This window comes from Chanodichthys erythropterus, chromosome 2 (genome assembly GCF_024489055.1).
Source record: "Chanodichthys erythropterus isolate Z2021 chromosome 2, ASM2448905v1, whole genome shotgun sequence".
Lineage (NCBI taxonomy): Eukaryota > Metazoa > Chordata > Actinopteri > Cypriniformes > Xenocyprididae > Chanodichthys > Chanodichthys erythropterus.
The window spans coordinates 21061891-21086539 of record NC_090222.1 but is presented as its reverse complement, the minus strand read 5'-3'; the positions used below and the strand labels follow the sequence as shown (position 1 = coordinate 21086539).

Sequence of the window (24649 nt, the reverse complement as noted above, 5' to 3'; positions counted from 1 at the left end):
AATATTCGGAATTACTTTTTCCTTTTACATTTTGTTTTTGTTTTTAAACAGTTTTAGTAATTTTAAAATGTTTTAGTAATTTAGTCATTTTTTAAAAAAATAGTTTTTATTTTAATTTCAGTTTTAGTTATTTTAGTACATCAAATTAAACTAAATGAAAATGAGAAATGATGCCTGTGCAACTAGATGAAAAAAACCCCAAAAAAAACCATTTCAGTTAATGTTTATTTTATTTAAAGTAATGGAATTTTTATGGTTTTATGGTGAGTTTGAGGCTGTTTTGTGAATCTTTTTGATTTAAAAAGTAATTTATTTGTGAATCGGAGATCCCAGCTCAGCGGCATCACGTGCTGTACTCATCCCGTACAAGGACACTGGTATGCACACAGACTAGAATTCAAATTATTTACTTGTCGCATCTAGAGACCTGCTTTTTATCCCGATGTAAAACATTTCCTCTCTCAGCTTAATGTGCAGCAACAGCTATAACAGCATGAAACAAACAGCATGAAAAGTCACAAAAAGAAAACCTCAACCAGAATCAAAAATTGGCGTGATTTTGTAGATTTTTTTATTGAAAGCTTCATCAAAAGAAAACAAAATAAACAGAAGTTTAAACCTAACATCCACTGGTCTACAGACACTCTCAGGATCACAGCTCGAGCACATGGGAGGCAAGAAAGTGAAGCAACTCAAAAAATCATCATAGCATCGTAAAACTGTTCCGCTTTCATATTTCAACACCTGTACAAAAAAAAAAAAAAAAAAAACATTTCCATAAATATTTCTCTATTTCATCTGTCAGTACGTTAGTGTCTAATTGAGGTTTTGCCGTTTGTGTTGAATTTGGTTGAATGTAGTACGCTGTTTCGTGACAGTCCAACGAACGAACGAACATTTTGTCATTCAATGACCTCAACCGTGACAGCCAATCAGATGTACAGATAAAAAAATGCATGGCTTGGACCTCACATCCAATGAATAGGAGCCAGCGAAAACCTTCGAGTGGATAGAAGGTGTTTAGCTTACTAAATTACAGTTGGGATGAGAACTCCATCCTACAGTTAGCAAAGCCTTCAGCTTAACCCGACACATTTATTCACTCTTTAATGAAAAGCATGAAGGCTGCAGAGTGTATAACGCATTCAACGGCATCACACAACTCTCAAATGAGACACCAGCCCGAGTTTTCTCTCCATCCCCAAGGCCCTGACCCCTTAAATACTGAATGCTTGATAGCAGCGAGCACATGATAAAAAGAACTCTCCAAGAAGACAGTGGATGACAGACACAAAACACAGTGACTTTTTTTCCTTTTTTTCTTTTTTTGATTAAACAGGTTAAAAATGAAAAGCTTGTCGAAGCAGTGCTGACTTGGTCATTGTGAACTTGGCATGGGTTTAATCCACAGTGTGAACTTGTCTCATAGCTCACTGCAATGGTCATCACAGAGGATAAAGTACACCAACTCTGCTTTAATACTGTCCCCTAGTGGCTAATTGAGATTACTATGTAGTTGTATAGAGGTCATGTTATAGGAATAAAAGACCAGAGTTCATGAAGAAATCAAAATGATCTTGATGACTCTTGTTGGCCCTTCAATGACAGGTGAATTTATTCCCAGAGCACCTCGACAACTCTAATTACCCGACTGTAAAACTAGGAGGTGTATTTATGAGCCGTACGACCATGAAGGCAGCAAAGACAGTCCATAATTCACCAGGGATGATGTATTTTTGTAGGCCAGAAACCCAGAAACGAGTTAGCATTTTAGCACTTCCGGTTCAACCAGTTTTATGAATGGGTCAAGCTTAATATATTTTCACAATTTATTCTACTACTTAAAATATATCACTAAGACCCTTTTTGTGATTTAAAAAAGAAGAAGCTTTCACTTGTCTTCCAAACGGCAGTTGCTAACAAGTGGCTAAATGGGACCGCTTTTACACCCACATTGCGTTTATAATTTGGCTTTTGCAAACTATTATAACTTAAACTTTAAGGGAAAATGTTATTTTTAAATAAAGACTGAAATTGTTGTCAAAAGTTTAATGGTGGTGATGTTTAAGTAAAGTGACTGTGGTGTAGTTTGTTTATAGCCTACAGTACATTTAGCTTTTTACTTGTTGCGATTGTATTTACGCTTCGGAATTCATAAAAGTTGTGTTCATTTGTGAAGATTATCATGATTATCATGAAATGTGTAAGACTTTTGTTGGCCAATGGAAAGCCAATGGAAAAATACAATTTTTTTTGTCATAGAAACAAGGGTAATGCTAACTTTCGGGTTGGCCTACAAAAATACATCATCACTGTAGTGCTCTATAGAGTTCTATACTATCAGACCGCATCAAAAAAACATCTACTTCATGGTAAATAAAGGACAGCAGCCTTGTTTTTTATATTAATATATGAGATGTTACCCCTTTCTACTCTTCTGTTAGCTAGTTTCCCCCCTCTGGAATGGGCAGCCTGATAAAATGAAAGCAGATTTCAGATATGGAAAGTCGAGATGTCTAATTCCGAGCTGTCAAGGCACCTGAGCAACCGCCGAATCCCATGATGATGGGCACCTTAGGCCCTGTCCCAAATAACAAACTGGATGTGTATTTGCTATCTTGCAATTTGACATTTAAGGGTTACTACTACGTATTACTAACTGCATTACGTCACCAAAATATGGACTTTAAAGCAACCGCAAGGGCTTTGGGACAGAGCCTTTGTTTTTCAAGTAAAGAGTGTTATTTTCACGAGAGATTTCCTATGGCATCTGGTTGATTAAAGAAACTTTGCATATAATATGAGGCGTTTCGATCGCAAACACATCTACAGAGAAAGACGGAGGTGCTCAGAACAACGTGTCATGCTAATGCTGCTAATTGCAAATGTTTCTCAGTGCCCCTGAAGCAAAGCTTGTGTTTTATGACCTGCAACACATCCTCCTGTGTTTCCTCATGGTAAAATTGCTTTCAATGAGGTAGTGATCTGTACACAGAGTTTAAATATACACTAGTGAGTGCTTTGATACCTTCCTGTTAAGTTGAAATGATGAAAAGTGCCTTCTTTGTGAGAAAGCTCGAACTGAACGGACGTGCGACGTGTTTAATGGCGACCGACCCATCGGTCGTCGACTGGGAGGTGCAGCGATAGAGGTATAGTTCATTCAGCCGGGCAGACACGAGATGATTGATGGTTCAGCCGCTCTCTGACGCCCTCTGGTGGGGAGATCACACTCATGAGAATCAGTGATGGTGGTTTTCTGCCTCTGAACTGAACGATTGACATAGATTCTGCAACAGTGGAAGGAAGTTTAAACCCTAAAGTACCAATTTGGCCGTCAAGGTCAAACGGATACTTCTGAAACAAAATTAATATGCCAAAACATCTCAAATAGAAAAAAAGAAACTAAAAAATTGATCCACTCCACTGTCTTGAGGGGGGGTTTCTTCATCTTTGGTATAAAATATGCCATCCATGGGCTGCATTTGATCCACAGCTAAGAAAGACTAAAGAAATTGTCAACAATTTCCTATTACTATTGCTTTTTGCACACATTTGCTTTTTTTTCATTTTGATTTAATCCATAAGCTTTTATCTATGTAGATTTGCGCTGCCATTTTTTTGACTGTTTTCGTTTTCTTTTTTCCGCAATGAAACAAGCAAAGCAGGCTAAAAACACCTTAAAGCTCATAAAAAATATTGCAGATAAAAACAATAATGCCATTAAAAATGATCTGCACTACACAATAAACTGCATTTCCCATGATGCAGTGGATTAACATTTTTTTCCTCTGTTTCTAAAAAAATGCAACTCTGTTTAATCATCATCATCATCATGACCACAATATTTTTTTTGTCTGTCCTCTCTTTTAAACACATAGTCACCACTGATAATTTAAAACGTCTCAAGGAGACCTCTCTCTTTCTTTCTATGCTTTATACAGGTAATTTTCCTTTCTTTGTCAGGTCATTTTCACTGCATTCGTCAGTCTGTTCAGTTCAAACAGGAAAAAGTCTTAGATGTTTCTCGAAATTAAGGCAACAAAGATGAAAAAACATTAATCTTCTCTAGAAAACTAAAATCTAACTCATAAAAAAAGAAAAGTAATAGTAGCTTAGAATCCGAGGAAGACTTCTTTTGCTCCTTCTCTCATTGTTTTACAAGAACGTGCTTCCTCGTCTAATAGAAAAACCCACTGTTTCTGAAAACCTACCTGCACATTCAAAAAAAGAATAGGAAAACTTGTACTTGTTTGAATTCGTTCACTTCATGAAGGTAAAGTTTTTCGGGTAGCCGATTAACAGTAGGCTCGATCTCCCAGACTGCATTTCTCTCGTTTACTGTCTGGTTCTGAGTTCTCCAAAGGTCCTCCGGTGTGGGCCAGGTGTTAAATAAATTGTTTGTTGTTGTTTTTTTTTTTAAGATGCTTGTGCAAAAGTAGACACAAACGTGTTTTCCTATCTCTTGCGCTCTGTCTTCAATGTTCCCTCGTTGCAGTCCCCCAGTCTCAAGGCAACGCAGTCACCTCAACGCCCCACTTCTCCTCTGGTTATCTGAACCAATGAGAAAACGAGAGAGTTTGAAAAGCATACTGTATACAATTCAAGGTTTATTGATGGATCATCACTTAGTCCTGATGTCCCAATAACAGCATTTATTGACCTAAATATAACACCATATCATAATTCAGCTTGATCTCCAGCATAGCTGTATTTTTAAGTCATAAAAATTTTATGATGCCGTTTTTATCCTACATAATTAATACAACAATTTGGTAGTGTAAAACATGCATGTTTTTTTCAGAAATTTTATTAAGATGCTAGCATTGAAACATTTTAGGAACCATAATATTCTTATGCACAGACTATGTTCAAATCTAAATAAATTGCTCTACAAATGTTGCAATGTTTGCAAAATATTTTATAAAATTAAATGAGATGTATTTGGAACCTTTCTTATACACTACTGTCCAAAAGTTAGGAGTTAGAAAGTGTCTTATGCTGCATTTATTTGATCAAAAATACAGCAAAAACAGTAACACTGTGAAAAATTAGTACAATTTAAATTAACAGGTTTTTCTATTTTAATAGAAACAACATTTATTTGAATTAGAAATAAAATGATAAATGTCTTTAACTTTTGATGAATTTAATACTTCCTTGCTGAATAAAAGCATTCATTTCTTTCAAAAAATGGGGATGTTTATTTCTGGTCATTTAGGTTTCGTTGCAATATATTTTTTAAACAATACACATATGATTTCTGTATAAAATTTTCCCAACTGCAACCAAAATGCAATGTTGTAAAAACATTGTGTGCTTGGTGAATCAAGCATAAGGGAACAAGATACTTTGTCTCCTATACATCTTATCAATGTGAAGTGTCTCTCAAACTCACTTAGCGGGCTGAAAAGAGTAGGTGGGCGCGTGATCGCTGGTGTTGTCCACGCCCAGAGGCTGTTGCTGTCCGCTAGCATCCTGCGACGAGGGTGGAACACTCTGTGGAGAAGCCTCCGTCACCACTCCCTGGAAGGATATGATGTCATAATTACAGGATGCCTCCTCACAAAAAACAAATATACCTTTTAACCTCCAAAAAAAAAAAAAGGCCTTAGGGCTGTGTTTGGTACTCAGACAGTATTGAACTTTAAGACGCTCCAGACTGGAGTCAGGCTTTGTAAAGCTGGAACAAAAGGCACTAAGGAATTTGCGGGTGGATTTTGGCCTGAGGCAACTGATCTCTATGTTTTCAATTAGCAGCGCTCATCTAATCAGTTGGACCAGTGAATGGATTTTCAGTCACCCAGAAACTCACCTCCACGGAGACAGCTGAGGCAGGCACCGCAGTGTACTGGGGAATGTAGGTCCCCTGCATAGGAGCAGCAGCCGCAGTCATGTACTGCAGCAAAACATACACAGAAGGTACATTCACACACACAGCAAACAAAGCATTCCTACGGACCTATTCACGTTGTTAACATACATTTTTCCAATGCTAATTTAATTTTTTTCTAAAGTGCAGGATTTTAGTTTTTTGTCTGATGAGAAAACTCACCACCCAATCAGATTTAAGTTATGCATCACGTGTGTGGAGTTGCTACTGCATATTACAGTGAAACTGGTGGCACTTATACATCAAAAGCTAATTCGCCAAGTAACCACAACAAACATACAGAGCCCTAAAGGAACATGGTGATGGAAAAAATATGAGATGTGAGGGATGCAAAAATTTTAGGGTAAACACTGAAGTGTAATTTTTCCTCCCATCATTTTTTTCTTCATCACCATGTCTCTTTAGGGGCTCCATGTAGAATCTCATTGAGATGAATGATGAACGATACCAAACATGTTTTTCGGGCTGTTGAATTAAGGCTGTGATACACTTGCTGCAAAGTTCTTTTTCTTTCTTTGCTTAGAGGTAAAACGAAGTTTGAAATACGTGAACAGTGATATACTATTAGCGAACATCTGGCGCCACTCACACCGCAGAGAGCGGAGATGAATATGTAAATATGTGCAACGCGCTTTCCTCTCAATAACAAAAAAACACAACAAAATTAAGAAAACAGCAAGCATTTTTAATAAAGCATAAGAAAATCATCTGTTCATAGCAACGTGGATATGTTTGCATGAACTCTGCAATTCGGCACTCTAGTAAAGTCACGTCATGTTTATTTTATATAGCACTTTATACAATAGATTGCTTAAAATCAAAAGCTTTGCCGTATTAAACATGCAAAACAGTGTCAGTGTCTCGTTTTATCAGTACTTCATTTTCTACTATAAAGCTGCTCTCCAGTGTGTTCATGTTTTCATTCATGGAAGTCTGACCTCGAAGGACTCATGTGGACAAATTAAATAGAAAAGATTTCATAGTGAAAGAAAGCAGAGCCTCTGCGCACATCTACGTTTTATGTAATCACCATGGTCCAATGGTAGTTTACCAGCCAGAGTGAACTTTTCTGAAAAAGTTTGTTTTGGCAAGCTGGAACTCCAAACGAAATTCATTTTGGCCTGATTTTGTTCGAAATGAAGTCACATCAGTTCGTTCTTCGATTCTGCTGAAAGTATATCGGGGCCTTTATACCTTCACCCAGTGAAATCAATTCATGGGAGAAGGTACAAATCAATGTATAAGGTAAATTTCAAAAAATTACCACAACATACAATATAGAGTCTAAATCTAAATTAATGCTTAATTAAAACCGATGTTGAATATGTACTTGAGTGCAAACATGGTCAGCGATCAGACTACAAACCAGCTTTTTTTTAGTATATTATTTATATACTATTATGGTATATAGTATATTTAATATTTTGAATTTTTGTTTTAGTAATTTTATGTGATTTTGTCATTATCATTATTTTTTATTTCAGTTTAAGTAATTTTAGCACTTCAACTTTAACTTATTTCAGTTGGTTGCAAGCCAACATTTGTAATTTTCATACATTTTTCATGTAATATTTTTTCAGCTTTATTTCCAATACCAAAAACTTTTAGTTTTCTTTCCCCCAGTATCACAGACAAGGCTGAAGCCCTGTTTGAGCTGTTTTAACTGAAAGCAACTTGCACTGACATATCTTAAAATAAGGCATGTTTATAAAAGCTACTTAAATGTTCTACTTGAGCTAAGGCCTAATCCTGGCTTAATCTAAGCCCTGTCTGTGATACCACACCTTTAAGTTCGACAAACAACTTTATTCATGTATAAAATCAGGTTTGGCTGTTTAACATTTAACAATGTCAGCTAAAAGGTTTCAGGATATTGGTCTTAGTTCTCTTGATTAATTTCAAAAGCTAAGAAAAAAGTTTTACCTTTTTAATTGCCTTTTACTTCGAAATACTTAATGTACAAATCAATGTGGAAGCCTTATTTATTTTCACTCGGGTACATTTTTGGCTAGATACTTTTAATTGAGTACAATATTGACACAGTATCCATATTTTATTTACTCTCCTGGGTAGAGCTTGACTTGCTTGTTCTTTTTTCATAACAGTTTGCATACTTTTAATTAGAGTTTAGCTTTCTTCCTTTGCTCCTCTGTGATTCAGAGCAGCTGAAGGTGAACAGAGACAGCGGACACACTCACAGTGCCAGTGGTACCCAGGGACATGTGGTTCATCTGCTGGGTTAGGGGTCCCATCATGTTAGCGGGCTGCATGGAGATGGTGTGGTCCATGGCTGGCGTTATCACAGCACCCTACGAGAGGACACACATGTACAAACACAGACTGTTACAGGTCAAACCGCGTGAAGGACGGGGGAGGAAATGAGCAACCATTCAACAATACATCTAGACGACTTCATTAGCGTCAACGCGCTGATCACGCAGTCATGCTCTCAACAAAAAAACCTCTCTCCTTTTTTCACTCATCTCATCACTGTAAGGCCACAGCTGGGCCCTATTATGAGGGCCAGACATGAGCTGTTCCACTTCAACAAGTGAAATAATGTGATCCAAATGCAAGTCATGCATACTTCTGCAGAGATGATGCATCGCTCACTTAACAGCAGAGCTGCTCCACACTGCGGGTGTGTTTACGTTTCAGGCACGCTGGGATGAGAGTGCTAACACATGTGAGGAACAGACAAGAGAGAGAGAGAGAAAACGGCTGCGATTTGTAACCGCTGACCTGAGCTATCATCTGATGCTGTCACATGACCGCTTCAGCAAAACTAGGCCAGAGACGTATGCACACGCTCATTCTCACATGCCAACTTGATTAGGATTAATCTTTCCGAGGAGACCCTCCATCAAACAGTTTGTCAGAAAGTTCAATTCTTCTCAGATGCTTTGGCAAAGGATGATGAGAAACCATTGTGCGGTGTACAACTCTGGTAACAGTTATGTGAAGGACTCTTTCCTGTTAGTAGTGCTGTGTTTAAGACTCTTATTAGTTCAGAATCACTTGCCCAAAATAGCAAAATGCTTAACTGGAGTTTAAATTCATCTGTCCTGTCTGCAGAGGTCTTTAAAAGTCAACATGAAATCAAAATGAACCCTATTTACTGTCAGTGGTGTTATTGCACATTCCTGACCTTTTTGTGAACGATTCATCAGAGCATTTTGTTCTGAAGAAAAAATGTTGTCTTCATTAATCTTACATGAGTAACCTTGCAAAAGTTTGGGGTTGGTACTTTTTTTTTTTTTTTTTAAGAATTAATACTTTTATCCAGCCAAGACGCATTAAATTGATCAAAAGTGACAGTAAAGAGATTTATAATGTTATAAAAAAATTCCATTCAAATTAATTCTATTCATCAAAGAATCTTGAAAAAAAAAAAGTTTCTTGAGCAGCAAATCAGCATATTAGAAAGATTTTTATGATTTTTGTGACACCGAAGACTGGAGTAATGATGCTGAAAATTCAGCTTTGCCATCACAGGAATAAATTACATTTTAAAATATATTAAAGGGGACCTATTATGCTCCTTTTCACAAGATGTAATATAAATCTCTGGTGTCCCCAGAGTGTGTCTGTGAAGTTTCAGCTGAAAATACCCCACAAATCATTTATTATAACTTGTCAAATCTGCTCCAATTTGGGTGTGAGCAAAAACACGCCATTTTTGTGTGTGTCCCTTTAAATGCAAATGAGCTGCTGCACCCTCCCTGTTTTACAAAAGAGGGTGGAGCTTTAACACCTCCAATTTTGGTTGCTCATCAACAACAAAGCTGGAGAATCTCACGCAGCCAAAATGACGATTGTCAGTAACTGTGTTCAACAGTGTGAAAAGGTGGAGATTAAGGGGCTGTAATATGATAAGATCCCCTACCTACGTCACAGGGGGAACGAAATCTGAAAGCTCTTTTTTTTTTTTCACATGCTTGCAGAGAAAGGCTTACCAAAACAAAGTTACTGGGTTGTCCTTTTTCACATTTTCTGGGTTTGTAGATGTACCGGGAACCCGATTATAGCACACGAAAAAAAAAGTCAGATTTTCATGATATGTAAAATAGAAACCTGTTATTCTAAATAGTCATAATATTTAAAAATATTACAGTTTTTACTGTACTTTGATCAAATAAATGCAGCAGTTTTGTTATCTTCCACTTTAAATGCTTAAGCTCTTTAAAGTAGGATGGATTCTGATTGGCTGCTAATGTTTTTATCGTTCATCAGCTGACAAAAAAAAAAAAAAAAGTGATTCCAATGATAGCGTTTCTCTTTGCCATTATCGTGGTGTGGACTCTATTATTTTATTTTTAGAACTATAGCCGCTTTTTCCACCGCCGGGCCTAATGGTTTTCATTGCGTACCTGCTCCATTCTGCGCCGATCCGGGCCAGCTGGTATGGTTATGGTTTCATTTTAAACTATGGGGCTGATAACGGTCGCTCTTTGGAATTTAATATAAAAGTGTCAGTCGTTGCCTTGGTAACGCAAAGGTTTACTTATGATATGAGATGTAAATAAGGAACGCGTTATGGAGGATTATGGCCAGCTACGGAGACGCTGGTAGCCAGGCAACAGACTAGTGACCAATCCTTGTGTGGTGATGTCACTTAACGGATTCTACCAGCATGATTCAGAACGGTTAGGTAACGGTGCTGAGAATGGACTATATGCACGGAGCGTTATTTAGAACTTCCGCATTAATATAAGCCAGCTCGAAAACTTCCAGTCATTTGCTGGTGTGTTGAGCATCAGTACTGTAATACTTAGTTTATAATCAGAATATAATCACTTAAATAGTGTGGCATAGCATTAATTTAGTTATTCAAACGCAAGACAGCATAAAAAATAAATAAATAAAGACGTACCTCAATGTTCCTCCTCGGCTAAATTCAATTCGACCAGTAGTTTTCACACTTTTATGTGAAAAAAAAAGCTTCAAAAATTAAATTTTTTATTGTGCATTTTAGTTAGATTAATTGAATAAATGTGTGTTTTCACAAGTGTGCTGAAATCATTGATCTTGCACTGCACTGACAGCTGCTGTGATTACAAAGGGAGAGCACGGTGCTCGCTTTCTGTGTAATTCACAATAAAAGTTATTGTTTTTCATAAGATTTTGTGAGTATTTCATACTTCACATTGACAAAATGTATTTTAAACCTAGTTATTTTATAATGTTTAATATTTAGTCAAAAACGAAGTGAAAAACGTTTAGAGGAAATGGCTGATATGTGCGCAAATAAATGCTACTTTGCCGCCATCTGGTGGTTTAAATGCTAATTATTGTCTTTTTTATTTTTAGATAAGTGTTTTCTATCAAATGTTAAATTTCCTATATTTTTAAACGTTCGGTTTTACAATGGGGACAATCTCAGAAGGATGAACAAATAATGTTTGTGGTCATCACATTAAAAATAACATTTGAAGTGCTGGGAAAAAATGTGTGTGCGTGTCTAATTACAGACAAGGCATTTTTAAACAGTTCCAATAGCTTCGTCTTTATTGCAATCAATAAAACTGGTTTATTGGCAAATTAGGTAAATGTGATAACTACATTAAAATATAAATACAACATTAAAAAGTCAACCATAGATGGTTTTCTGTCGATGTACAACGACTACAGTATGAACAGCTAACAGTTCACCGGAAGTGCTCGAGCTGGCTTAACTACAACCAGGAAGTAACCCGTGCATATAGTCCATTCCGAGCCAAGAACGGTTTATAATTGTGCTGTACCAGGCTCCAGTGGATACTGAGAACCGTTCAGCCTGATGGTGGAAAAGCGGCTTATATCTAGATTGTTATAGTTAACAGCCTTGGTGTGAATGGGCCTTAAGGCTCCATTCTGGTACTTTTCACCATCTAATCAATATTCAGAGGACAATTCAAGACCCCCCCATTAACATTGAAACATGCAGTTGTGGCCTAATGGATAGAGAGTCGGACTTGTAACCCAAAGGGTTCGAGTCTCAGGTCCAGCAGGGATTGTTGGTGAGGGGAGTGAATTTCCAGCGCTCTACCCACCTTCAATACCACGACTGAGGTGAGACCAACTGCTCCTCGGGCGCTGCAGCAATGGCTGCCCACTGCTCCGGGTGTGTGTTCACTGCTGTGTGTGTGCACTTGGATGGGTTAAATGCAGAGCACAAATTCCGAGTATGGGTCACCATACTTGGCCACATGTCACATGTCACTTCACTTTATTATGCAAGTAAAATGGGTTGCGAATAGCAGATCATGTTGACTTTATCCCAACTACCCAATTAGATTTACATTGTAGCTGGTTTTCAAGGTTTCAAGCTAGTTATTTATGGTCATCCACTGGTCTAAATATTCTTCTATCATTGTCCGAGTGTGTGGATACAATTCATGATTTTTAATTATTATTTTTTTAGGCAGAAGTTTACTGTCTTAGAACATTGAAATCATTCATTTATATTTGTCCTCCCACTGTCACTTCAGTCTCGCATCACCTTAGTGCCCTTCTCAATTTGTGTTTCATCAATGTCATGACAATCTGCATGCAGTGTTTCAGCTGTGGAAGAGCACCAGTGATCAACTTTTCAAGCATAATTGTGATGAGACTGAGCTGGGAAAAATCCAATTCAAAATTCAAAAGAGGAAAAAAGTAAATACTAAGATGTTCTGATAAACATACAAATTTTGTATGTAGGCTACGACATATGATCCAGTATTGTATGGGAACTCTGGAATCTGGAACTCTGGTTATCCCAGGTAAAATGTACCATTTTCTGAAGACAAATTCTCGCTGAGTGTGCCAACAGTAAAAAAAAAAGCCTTTCCACACACACAAACACGTGAGCTTCAGTCTGTCTCTCAGCTTGCACAGCTTGGTGGTGCTGGTGCTTGCCTGCGCTTGAAGAATAAACTGTACAGGCACTTGGTGTCAGAAGCGCTCTGTCTCTATTCAAGCTTTCAGAGGTAAACCGTTCAGCCGCCCCGCTCAGCGCCTGCTGCGTCTTAGCTTTCAGACGCGAGAGCCTCAAGCTAACAGTTCCCCCGCCCCGCGACAAGCTTTCATAATGAGCGAAGAAAAAAGAAATCCATGCTGAATAATTCTCCACTCTAATTTACAGCCGTATCAGTGTGAGACTTAGACAGATGATTAAAGCCGCACTTGTGCGTACATGTGCATGCGTGTGTGTTTTTCCTTCATTTCCCTGAGGGGGAGTATTCGGAAAGTGAGTGACATTCTGAGAGAGATTTCTGAGACAGCCAATGAGATTTCTTTCTTCAAACAGCAGCTTGTATACTCATTTTCAACCTCAGATCAAATATACATTTATCTAAGCTGATGTTTTCGAGTACCGGATGCCAAAAATGTGTATGGCTGCACTTTAAAGCTGGACGAGCAGAAATCTCCCGTGACATCAGAGGAAGGAGAGATTTTTTTGCCAAGACATTTAAATAGAGACAGGAAAAGGAAGTGGCTCTTTTTGTCTCTCTCAGGTACCGGTGCTTTAAAAAAGCAGGCTGCCAGGGAGGATGTTTGATATTAATCTTAAACAATATGTGCCAAGGCATAACCACCAATTCCCACCATTTAAACACACTTAAGAAAAACATATACCGTGCATTTTTCTTTCTCACGCACACACACGACACCCCGCCAATTCCCACCGTTCAAACAGAGCGTTCTTGGGCTGTGATGGGGCTGAGATAAACTCAAATCTTTACTCAGACATGGGCTTCTTTGTTTCTGCAAATGGCCGTGACTAGCGGGGGCTTAGAGAAGCGTTTCATTTCTTTTCTCTCCTCTTGCGTGGCGGTTCCACTTTAAGCGGCTTTGCCATAATGCACTGCGGTCTTGATTCATTAATGTTCATTTCCAGGATGTGATTTGGTTAGGGCGGCTGGGGATTCTTCTCCACGCTAAGATGGAAAGTAACAGGTACAGTTGAGTGATGGCCCTCTGGGTGGTGCATTGTGGGTAAGTGTGTGCCTGCTGGTTGTTGTGTGCCCTGCTGACAACATCTGTGCAGCTACCCTGCTGAAACAGCTTAAACCAGCATGCATTTTCTCGCTGGTTTATTCTGGTTAGTACTGGTCAACCAGCATGTTTCTGGGAAAAAATAATGCATCCATCCATAAAAAAACGCAATGTATATGACTCCAGTGGGTTAATCAAGGCCTTCTGAAGCAAAGCGATGCTTTTTTTGTAAGAAAAATATCCATTTTCAAAACTTTAAATTCAAATAACTTGCTTCCAGCAGACGACCGCGTATATATACGCATTCTGCGTACGGTTATCTGCCGGAGCAAGTTATTTTAATTTATAAAGTTTTGGGGAAAAAAAAAAATATATATATATGTGTGTGTGTTTACAACATTAATTTACAATTTAAAGCTGCAGTCCGCAAGTTTTGCCTCTTTGTCGCCATCTTTGTTTGAAAAGTTATTCAAGTTATTTCTTTGTTTCAGTTATTTGCGGAATCATCATTTTTACGTGGGTTGTACATCGGCACGGCTCCTCAGCGCAGATGAATCTAATGTTTGCGGTCAGTCAAATACTGGATACTGTACTTCAGTATCAAATTGAACATCTTGGAAGTATGACCAAAATAAGAATTTTGACCGTGAAATGTCTCTGAAGGAGTAAGTAACAAATCTGCCACTTTTGTTCTGACCAACTGAGAAAAAAAAGCATAAATCGCTTGGATCACATCAAACAATGTAAATGATTATTATTGTTATACTTTGTTCTCAAATTGTTAATGTTATCAACATCAGCATTGCGTGACTATGTGTATTTAGTGTGTATTAGCGTTACCTGTAGATTTCAATTCCTGTAGCCACTCCGCAGTCCAAAGTCTTTTGCTTTTGACTACGGGTTTATTTCCAGTTTTCACTGATGATTGTCATTTGGACCTTTCTGGATTACAATCCACCATCAAAATAAGGTTTAATTATTCCAGCTGCTGTGAGAAATCGCTATAAATGATCTGCTACCAGTAGCATCCTCCACATGACATAAAGCCTAGCTTGTTCTTTCCACAGACGTGACATAATGACGCAAAGACGAACGGCTGCATGCTCGAATTTCCAGCCGAAACCCACCAGTACGATGTTATTATAAAACATTATTACAAGCTTACCGTTGTGAATCGGGCTAAGGTAAGGAGATAGTTTTGAACACTGGCTGGTTATGTACTTGCTCAAAAATTGATTTTGGATAATTTTTAACCAAAAAAAGTTTCAGTCAGCAGCTTTAATTTAAGGACTGTATGGGATGAATACTTAATTTCCTATAATGTTCTAAATTAAAACTGAAAACTCTTTTTTTGTGTGACTTTGTTGAATTTCTTTTGAATTGCATTTCAGTAAATTCCTCCTTGTCATTCCAATTTTAATTTCGATTCAGTATCCTGTGGTTCATGGTCAATTCAATTCAAATTCACATTTGTGATTTGAAAGGAGGCCAATTCTTAATTCGGAATTTTACTCAACCCGGATAAGGACACAATTGAGCCCACCCGCCCACACACACACACACACACACACACACACACACACACACACACACACACACACACGAACACACACAGCTGTCATCTGGTTGGTATAGTAATACATAACTCAGCTGTATGGCCTAACATAATCAGCAGGTCATAACAGCAGGTGCACTTAAGGTACTGATCTATACTAAAAACACACACACACACACACACGCTGCACTGCGGAGAGGGAGCTCAGAGCGCTTCCATTGTCTGCTGATTTGCTTAAACCCTCATCGCCGGCTCTGGTCGCTATGGTCACGTGTCTCCACGGTAACAAGGTGCCAAATGCAGCGCTGTTCTGCAATAACAATGCTTCCCTTTCTCAGCCACTTTTAATTGCTTGCCTTCTCTCTTTGCAGGACCCACAAAAAGAAAGAAAAAACATGATTTCTTCTGCCTTTGTTTTCTTTCCAGGATTTTCAAATTAGGCAGAGATCAGCTCACAGACTCCCACTGCCTCTCTCTCTCTCTCTCTCTCTCTCCCAGGCAGCTGAGGTCTTTTTTGATGGGTTGCCAGATCATTAGATATGAGGGTTTGGTTACAAACACATTTACACAACATAATCATGATCATCAAACCTCCTATCCGACTACACATGCATACACATACACTCACACTCACACTCACACACAACAAGTCTGGAATATCATTATCTAGTCAGACAGACATCTGCCTCCTTTTCTATAACCCTGTTTTACTTCTTGTGTTGCTCAGGATTGTATGAAGCTCTGCGTCTGCCTGCTGTGGATCTGGAAACAGCTGACTGAAGCCTTTTTTCAGGCCATGCCAAAGAAAAAGCCCTGATCCCAGACTACCTTTGGCCATTTCCAAGGTGGAATGCAGACCCCTGGCTTACAGTAAATCCAAGATCAGGTGAGAGCCAAAGAGACAGTGGGCAGACTTCCAGACCTCGGCCGAGGGGTTGCCTTCTTATAAGATTTAAGGGAAAGAACACAAGAGAGGTAGTTTGTATGTGTGTATTTGTGCAGTGAGAAAGAGAAAAGAAAGTCTCTCCAGGTTGACAAAGTTGTGCCGATGGAGTTAAGACAACAGATCTGCCCATGAAGGCAAGTAAACGATCACACATTTTTAATTGTTGGGTGAACTATCCATTTAACCTCTGTGCTTCCTTAAGGACATTTTTGTCTTATCATTTTGCCTGTGTTAATGCCAACTGCATACATTTTGGCACAAGTGTGTATTTTTATTGGAATTTTACTATTTCACCCCCCTTTCCTTTAATAAGTTCCTTTAACAAAAATGTCCCCACTGAAACCCATTAAAAACCCAATTTTTAATCCCAGGGCCATTTATCTATAAAATGATGCAGTCTTTGTTAATAGGCTTTCATTCTGTTGGCAAATTAAAATGTTTACTATTTTTCCTAGATGATGGCATTTTCTCAGGTTTGGCTATAAAGCAAATATTCGCTTTATTCCCGTTTTCTGCTTCTGCGCGTTATAGAGCCAATTGGAGAAATGATGCAGGTATAATTGTGTAGTTGTGTTAGTATTTATGTCAGCATGTGGTTTGTATGCATGTAATAAAAAAAAAATTGTGTGTGTGCGCGTGTAATATTTGACTGGTGGAGCTTTGCTGGCATCTAATTGGGAAAATTTGGTATTGCGCCCAAACAAAATCTTACTGAAAGCTCATTTTTTGAGATATCAACCTCAAATTGTTTAGATTTATGGCTTTGATTTTCTAGCAGTTTTTGAGTTCAACATGTTTATATAAAATATATATTTTATATAAAATTGTGTTCATAAATCATTTTCATTAACTTTTTTGTTTCACTTTTTTCAATTTTGCCCAAGGGTCTTCTTTAAAATGAGACCAAACTTAAGTCTGTGCTCCAAAGCTTCAAATTTTTATGACAGTTTTTTGACACAGACATTTCTGTCCTCTAAGGGTTAAACACATATAAACCCTCTCTCTGCCCTTTCACCACTTCTGCACTTACTTGCTCGGCCACAAGAGGGCAATAGGGGTAAAGAGCCACATCATTTTTTTAAACTCACAGAACATCCACTCTTTCACAAAGATAAACAGAATCACTCTCGCTTCTCCTCATTCCTCTCTATCTGTCTGTTCCCTCACGTCCCCAACACACACACACACACACACCAAGATAAATGAACACCTCCTCAGCGGCACTTACCGTAGGTTGCATAACGTACTGTTGGTGAGGCATCCAGGACGTACTCTGGACCTGTGGGCGGAAACCAGCATTTCTTAATTTCACTCCTCACCCCCCTCCTACACCTCTTCCCGCTGCCTCGAAGCCCCGATTCCCACAGAGCAGCCGAGGCAGGAGCGAGTAATACAAGTGCGATAATTACACAGGGATCGGAATTCTACAGACAGCGATATTGCCTCCTAATTACAGTGCTGCGGCAGCAATTTCATCATCTAAGGCCGAAACGGACCCCAAAAAATCTCTCCTTTCATCATGCCGCCATAGTAATTCTTACACCAACTCCATTTAGGACAGGGTTGCTATAATTAACTAAAACTAAAACTATTAAAAACATTTTCATTATTTGAAATAAAATAAATGTTTACTGAAAATAAAACAAAATATAAATAAATATAACATTATATTAAAAAAATACAAATACACATTTTATTTCCGCTACAGTAGTGGCCAAAAGTGATGTCTGGAGAGGATATTTGTTCTTAATCACCCTACAAGTTCTATTAAACCACCAAAATATTTAATATTTTTTTATTATTTTAAATATGAGGCAAGAACAAACACTAAACGTGGTTAAGGTATTTATCTGACAAATTATTTGGCAAAAAGACAAACTACAGCTACGAGTTTTATTTTACTATGCAAAAAAAGCATAACAGGAAAAAGCATATACTGACTAAATCAACAAAATCAGTTATTAATATTTTGTTGATCCTCTCTTGGTTTTGCATGTGTTCATAATTTCTTTATATGACAGTCTGGCCAAAAATTATGTTTGCACAATTTGGCATGTTTCATTGCGTTATTACAAATAAAACAATTGACTCCAACTAAAATTACTAAAACTATTATAAAGAAAAGTCTAACAAAAAAAAAATATATATAAAAACGAATATTATTGCAATGATACTAAAATAACAGATTTAGGACACAATATGCTTGAGTATTATTTTTATACCATGTGGACTGAGGATAAAGTAGCCACTTCCTGTCTGTGAGGTTGGATGTATGCATTTAGTTTCGTGAAAGTGCGTTTGAACAGTCGTAGGTGTCTAAATTTATATGCGGTGTCCTTTTATGTTGTTCTAGGAAGAAAAGCCTTTGGGATTTGTTCATCACTGTGATCTGCCTCGGGCGTCTCTCTCTCTCTCTCTCTCTTTTTCTCTAAACACACTAAGTCCACTAAGATGTGTAAGCGCACACCTTGTCTCTCTCTCCCCAACTGCTAAAAGATTCATGCTCTCTCTGTCCTTTAACCGGAGAGGGAAACAGTTGTCTCTTGTTCCATTCTCGAAGTTCTAGGGGAGAAATAAAGGTAGCAGCGCATTGATTTCCCGTCAGCCTGGCTTTGAACTAGTATTGGCGGGTTCAGCGCAGTTTGCAATTTAAAATTAATTCGCCGACCAGTGGGGCGCTTTTGCACATGATATCATGAAATTTGATTAAGAGATAACCTTGCTGGCATGCAGAATTTATCATAAGAAACGTGCAGCCGAGAGCTTAAACTAGGACTAGGATGCCGCTGCGGTCAGCGTGGGTGGTTTGTATATATGCGCTCGTGTATGTGTGTGTCGGCGTGTTTGCGCGAGGATGAGGTTCTCGTGAGGACGGGAGGTACATGATCTAAAGGACTTAGCTATTCTCTACGATCAGCAATGTTTTGTTTAATTTAGCTTAAGCCAAATCAATTAAGGATGCTCATAGTCACTGTTTGCTCACTCCGTCTGACTGCAGGGCTGGAGAACAGCGTTAATAAGCTTTCCTAACAAAACATCAAACACAGAAAAACACGCTATACTGCAACACGCTCTCCTCATATGTAACATGTTTGTTTGCATGTAATTGTGTTTGAATACAGTTGCCCTCTAAAAGCATTAGGGCACTTTTGGACATTCAAGTTACACTTAAAATTGCATTAGATATCAAACCATGTGGCATCCACAGATAATTCATGCTAGACTTTTTCCCAGAAAGCGTTAAATTCATTTAACAAACAAATGATAAAAATAAAAAAAACTATCTTTGCTACCTTTCTAAAAAAAAATTCATATTTTAAGTATGACATTATAAATAAGACATTCATAAAGCGCATATTCATGTGTGCCCTTTAAACAGATAGATCACCCGGAAATGAAAATTCTGTCATCACTCACCCTCAAGTCGTTCCAAACCAGCAAGTCTTTCATTCATCTTTAGAAAACAAATGAAGATCTTTTTGATGAAATCTGAGAGCTTTCTGTCCCTCCATAGACAGCTATACAACTGAAACTTTGACACTTCAAAAAGTTCATAAAGAGATTGTAAACTAATCCAAATTATTTTTCTGAAGAGACTTGATCACTTAATATGAACAACAGAATGAATTTAGACTTTTATTTACATATAAATTTTGATCAGTGAACATAAACAGTAGTTTATAAACCTGAACCTGCTTGACGCGCGAGAACCTTTTGCGGAAGCTCAAACGTGCTGCATAATACACAAGAATGGACCTCAATAGTTCTCACACGCGTCAAGCAACTACAACTAATGTGTGAGTTGAAGAATGTTTATATGTGAACAAAAGCCTAAATTCAAACTGTTCATCATATAAAACGATCATATCTCTTCAGAAAATTTGGACTAAACCGCTCAATTCATATCGATTAGTTTTACAATCTTTTTGTGAACTTTTTGAAGCGTCAAAGTTTCAGTCGCATAGACTGTCAACGGAGGGACAGAAAGCTCTCAGATTTCATCAAAAAGATCTTCATTTGTGTTCCAAGGATGAAGGAAAGTCTTACGGGTTTGGAATGACATGAGGGTGAGTAATTAATGACAGAATTTTCATTTTTCATTTTTGGGTGAACTAACCCTTTAAGCGTCCAAATGTTTCTAGGGTCCACTACATAAATGTCTGTGAATGTGCGAGTTTGTTTGCCTGCAGCATTTGTTCGTTCTGAAAGCTGCATACAGTATATGCTGTGATCTTACCTGATATGTGGAGACAGGAGAGGCTGCGATGAATGGAGTGATTGACGTTTGAGCGATCATGCGGTTTGTGGAGATGCTGTATGGTGAGGAGTAAAACCTGCAATATACACAAAAACACTATTAGTACTCTTTTCTGTTTGTCTAAGGGTGTGTCCAACACTTGTAGATCAGTTTTCCTGGTTCTTTTGAAAATGATACATTTAGTCTTGGTTCGTGTAACATTCACACTGCCATTTTTTAAAATGAAACCTAAAGATACAAAAACAAGCTTTTATGACATATTTGGCAACTGAGCTTACCGAACATCCAAAACAATAATGTGTGCTGGGCGTGCTCATTGTATGTGTGTACATATGATGGTATTTTTACCAGCTGAGAACTTGTAAAGAGCTTAAACAATGTGTAAAGGAGTCAAAACAGTGGCAAGAATGCACACAAATGAAGATCAAGGAGACACCGTTTCTGATGCCTCTACATCGTGACTATGATGAGAAAAAGCAAGTATTCTAGAGCATTCTGTCTTTTTAGGGTTGCACCTTGTGACATCACGTCCTGTTTTTGGTTTGTTTAGAGTTCTTTGGTCTTTGGAGCATTTATATTTCAGACGAACCACACCAGAGTTCATTTGGAAGTGGACTGAGAGTGAGACCAACCTTTTCAGGGGTCTTTGTCCACTTGTTTGGTGTGCACCAGAGTTCGGATGGCAGCGTTCACACTTATTCAAATGAACCGCTCTAACAGAGCAATCACACCAGAGTTTGTTTTAATCAAACCAAACCTGATAAGTGTGAACACAGCCTAAGACAAGGGTTTTAAAACTTGGGTTTGAAAAAAGAGGAGTAAAAACAGTTAACACCAGCAATTTTTTGTGAAATGTGCTAAACAAGTAGCATCAAGTACTGTAAAGCTTATTACTTCAATTTTATACACACTACCTAAACTTCTAAAGTTTAGGGTCTTTAAGAATTAATAATGTATAATGTAAGTCTCATATGCTCATACCAAGGCTGAATTTATTTGATCATAAATACCATAAAAACAGTAATACTGTTACAATTTAAAACTTTTTTCCATTTTAATATATTTTAAAATGTGATGTATTCATTGTGATGGTAAAGCTGAATTTTCAGCATCATTACTCCAGTCTTCAATGTCACATGATCCTTCAGAAATCATTCTAATATTATCAATGTTGAAAACAGTTGTGTTAATATTTTTTAGTGGAAACTGGAATTTTTTGATGAATTGAAATTTCAAAAGATCAGCATTTATTTGAAATAAAAATCTTTTGTAACATTATAAATGCATCCTTTTTGACTATAAAAATGTATTATTAATAAAATAGTCATGTCTGTTTATATTTGTTCCTATACATAGGCTTGTCACAACAGTTAATTTGTTGAGCCCTCCATGTTACCCGAGCAACAGCATTTTCTAATAGCTACAGTTCTCGGGCAGGACTTTATTTATCATTGTGTACCTACTGCGGACATGTTTCATCTGCAAGCTCCGTTGCTAGGCTTTATTGATCGGCTTGTCTGGCAGCTGAGAAATGGAGCGTGGGGAGAGAAACACTGTCTGCCCTAGAGAGCACATGCTCCCTTATGTCACAGTCACACAAGACGACCTGAGTGAGAGCATGTCCAGGAAGAAGGTAACACAATCTTTGAAGCAGGGTTAAAATGTGAAGCTTTACATACCAGTTTATGTTACTGTGCAATCCTTTTTTAGCCTAGCACCGCTCTGCTGTTATTTATGCCAGCTATTAGCTTCAGCCCGTTGAGATTGAGACGGCATGGGTCATTAAACAATTAAGAAGACTGTATGAACTCTATTATATACGCTAATGTGGTAGAAGTGATGGAAAGGAGAAAGGAAACAAATAAAGCATTGCTACTTCTCTTCTCTATTATTTACAATTCAGAATCTGCCTTATTTTCCCAATTGCATATTTTTGTCATTCCTTATTTCGTATCCTTTACTGCAGACAGCAAGTGCTGAGTCAGAGGTGCAAAAGAAACCGAAGTTGGTAGCTGAGGTACATTTAGGAGACTATGAATGTTTCCCCAATGGGCTGGATCAGAGACAGAGCCCTGGGCACTTCGTCCACAGGAGTGGACAGACAGAAACGGACCCAAGCCCAGCATCCATCTCCCTGCCCTGAAACCAGCACCTGACGAAACACTTACACCCTTCCGTGCAACAATGGCACATAATGCAGATTGGATATGACAGTATTTGTGCTTGTATATTTGTGCCAGTGTACAAGACAACTCTGTAACATATTATTCACTGCGCCTCAGACGTTGCACCCTGCTGAAAAGACCAAATTACATCTGCATGAACTGCCTGGTTAGTTAAGACTTATTACTGGTTATGGCTAGTTGATCCAATTAAGCTGTATGTATCATTAACATGATCTATACCTTCCTGAAAAACATTTTTTATATGATGTACCAGATGTATTCTGCCCCCTGGTGGATTATTCATGTTTCTCAGGAAGTAGAAAGACTTTTTTTTTTAGTTATAATTTCCAAAATGTCCACCTTCGGGCTGGGATACTTTTTTTGTGAAATGTTTGCTAATGTTGATAAATTAACAAAAATAATAACTTATATAATAATAACTAAATATATACATTAATAAAAACTATATAGCTATATATAAACTATATATAACTATATGTAACTACATAAATAAAAAATAAATAAATAAAAACTATATATAATAATAACTAAAAAATATTTTAGGTTTTTGATAGTTCAAAATGTATTTTCACAAGCATCTTGTTAATAATAATATTTCATACATTATTAATAGAAAAAACAGTTTGAAAATGATACAATTACCAAGCATGCATTATTTTAATCATCATTATAATGCATTTATTAATGTAATATGTCCATCTAATTAAAATGATATTCAATTTAATCATTAAATTAATTGAAAACTGAAATAATTTCATTTAACAAAGATACTTTTAGAGATACATATGTTATATGTATCTTATAAATGCATATATACACACTGCTATTACTGTTTGAACATAATGCAAAACATAATGCACTTTATGCTGGTGACTGCTGGTCTTTTCCACTGGTATGAGGATGGATTCACTGCTAGAAACTTAAGTTCATCATTTTATTCTCAATCAACCTTTAACAAGCAGTCAAAACTCAAAACAACAAATGACTCTTACCCGTTCTGCATTGCAGTGGGGTCATAGGTCAGTGCCATGCCACTCTGAAAGACAAGACAGACAGGACAAAGAGTGAAAGATTGTTCCGGTGAAGCAAGTATCCTATAAAGTCTATTGAGTAATGCTGGCAATAGAACAGGGTCATCTAATAGGGGCCGGCCAAGTGCTCTTTATATCTTTAAAAGCACATGGCCTAGACTTGTAGCTGTGGATCTATTACCTCAGAGCGCTGGGCTGTAATACCAGACGGGCTCGGGTTCGATACGGCACAAAGTTATTTGGTATTTACAAGGCTGCAGAAAGCATAGCTCATGTTGACAGAGCCGCGCTAGCTAAGTGAATAAGGGGAGAAAGCTGGCCGCTTAGACCCGTATTGGACTGGAGCAGATAAACAACACTCATATACTGCAGCTTGTCGGGTGCCAAGTTTTCCTCAGTGGGGGAGAAAACCTGGAGACTGGTGGGAAAACCATTGACCTAACCTACGTGTGACTGGACACTCTATCTAGTTAATGTGGACCCCTGGGGTTGCATATTGAAATACGCCTTCATGAGAGAGTGCAGCCAAAGTCATGGCGGCTGCCAGCTCCTCATAATGGGCGCTCATGGTCTGGTCGGTATCTGGGCATGCTTCCCTGAACTACCGCGTCATGCCAGCAGCTGGGGCTGCCCAGAAAATGCCAGTTGTTCACCCTGCCGCCATTTTCCCATCAGCCAACCCAGACGGCGAGACTTGCTTTGCAGGAATGAAAACAGGAGAGTGGAGATTAAAGGACTAGTGCGAAAGACTGGGAACTTAAACATGGCCAGATGACTCCATCAATCAAATGTTTTCTCCTGCCTCCCTTTCTTTCATCCCT

At 37.9% G+C, this 24649-nt stretch overlaps 1 protein-coding gene across 1 annotated transcript in view; it reads right to left on the bottom strand.

The window, feature by feature from the left end:
* Positions 1-532: 532 nt before the first annotated feature.
* rbms3 (RNA binding motif, single stranded interacting protein) overlaps positions 533-24649 on the bottom strand; it is a 179618-nt gene continuing 155501 nt past the window's right edge. The window contains exons 8-14 of the mRNA XM_067404704.1: positions 23790-23833; positions 20591-20687; positions 17582-17632; positions 8092-8202; positions 5816-5899; positions 5399-5526; positions 533-4554 (exon numbers count right to left, since the gene is read on the bottom strand). Coding sequence (XP_067260805.1) covers positions 4551-4554; positions 5399-5526; positions 5816-5899; positions 8092-8202; positions 17582-17632; positions 20591-20687; positions 23790-23833 — 519 coding nt within the window. The 3' untranslated portion in view covers positions 533-4550. The remainder of the gene's footprint in view (positions 4555-5398; positions 5527-5815; positions 5900-8091; positions 8203-17581; positions 17633-20590; positions 20688-23789; positions 23834-24649) is intronic.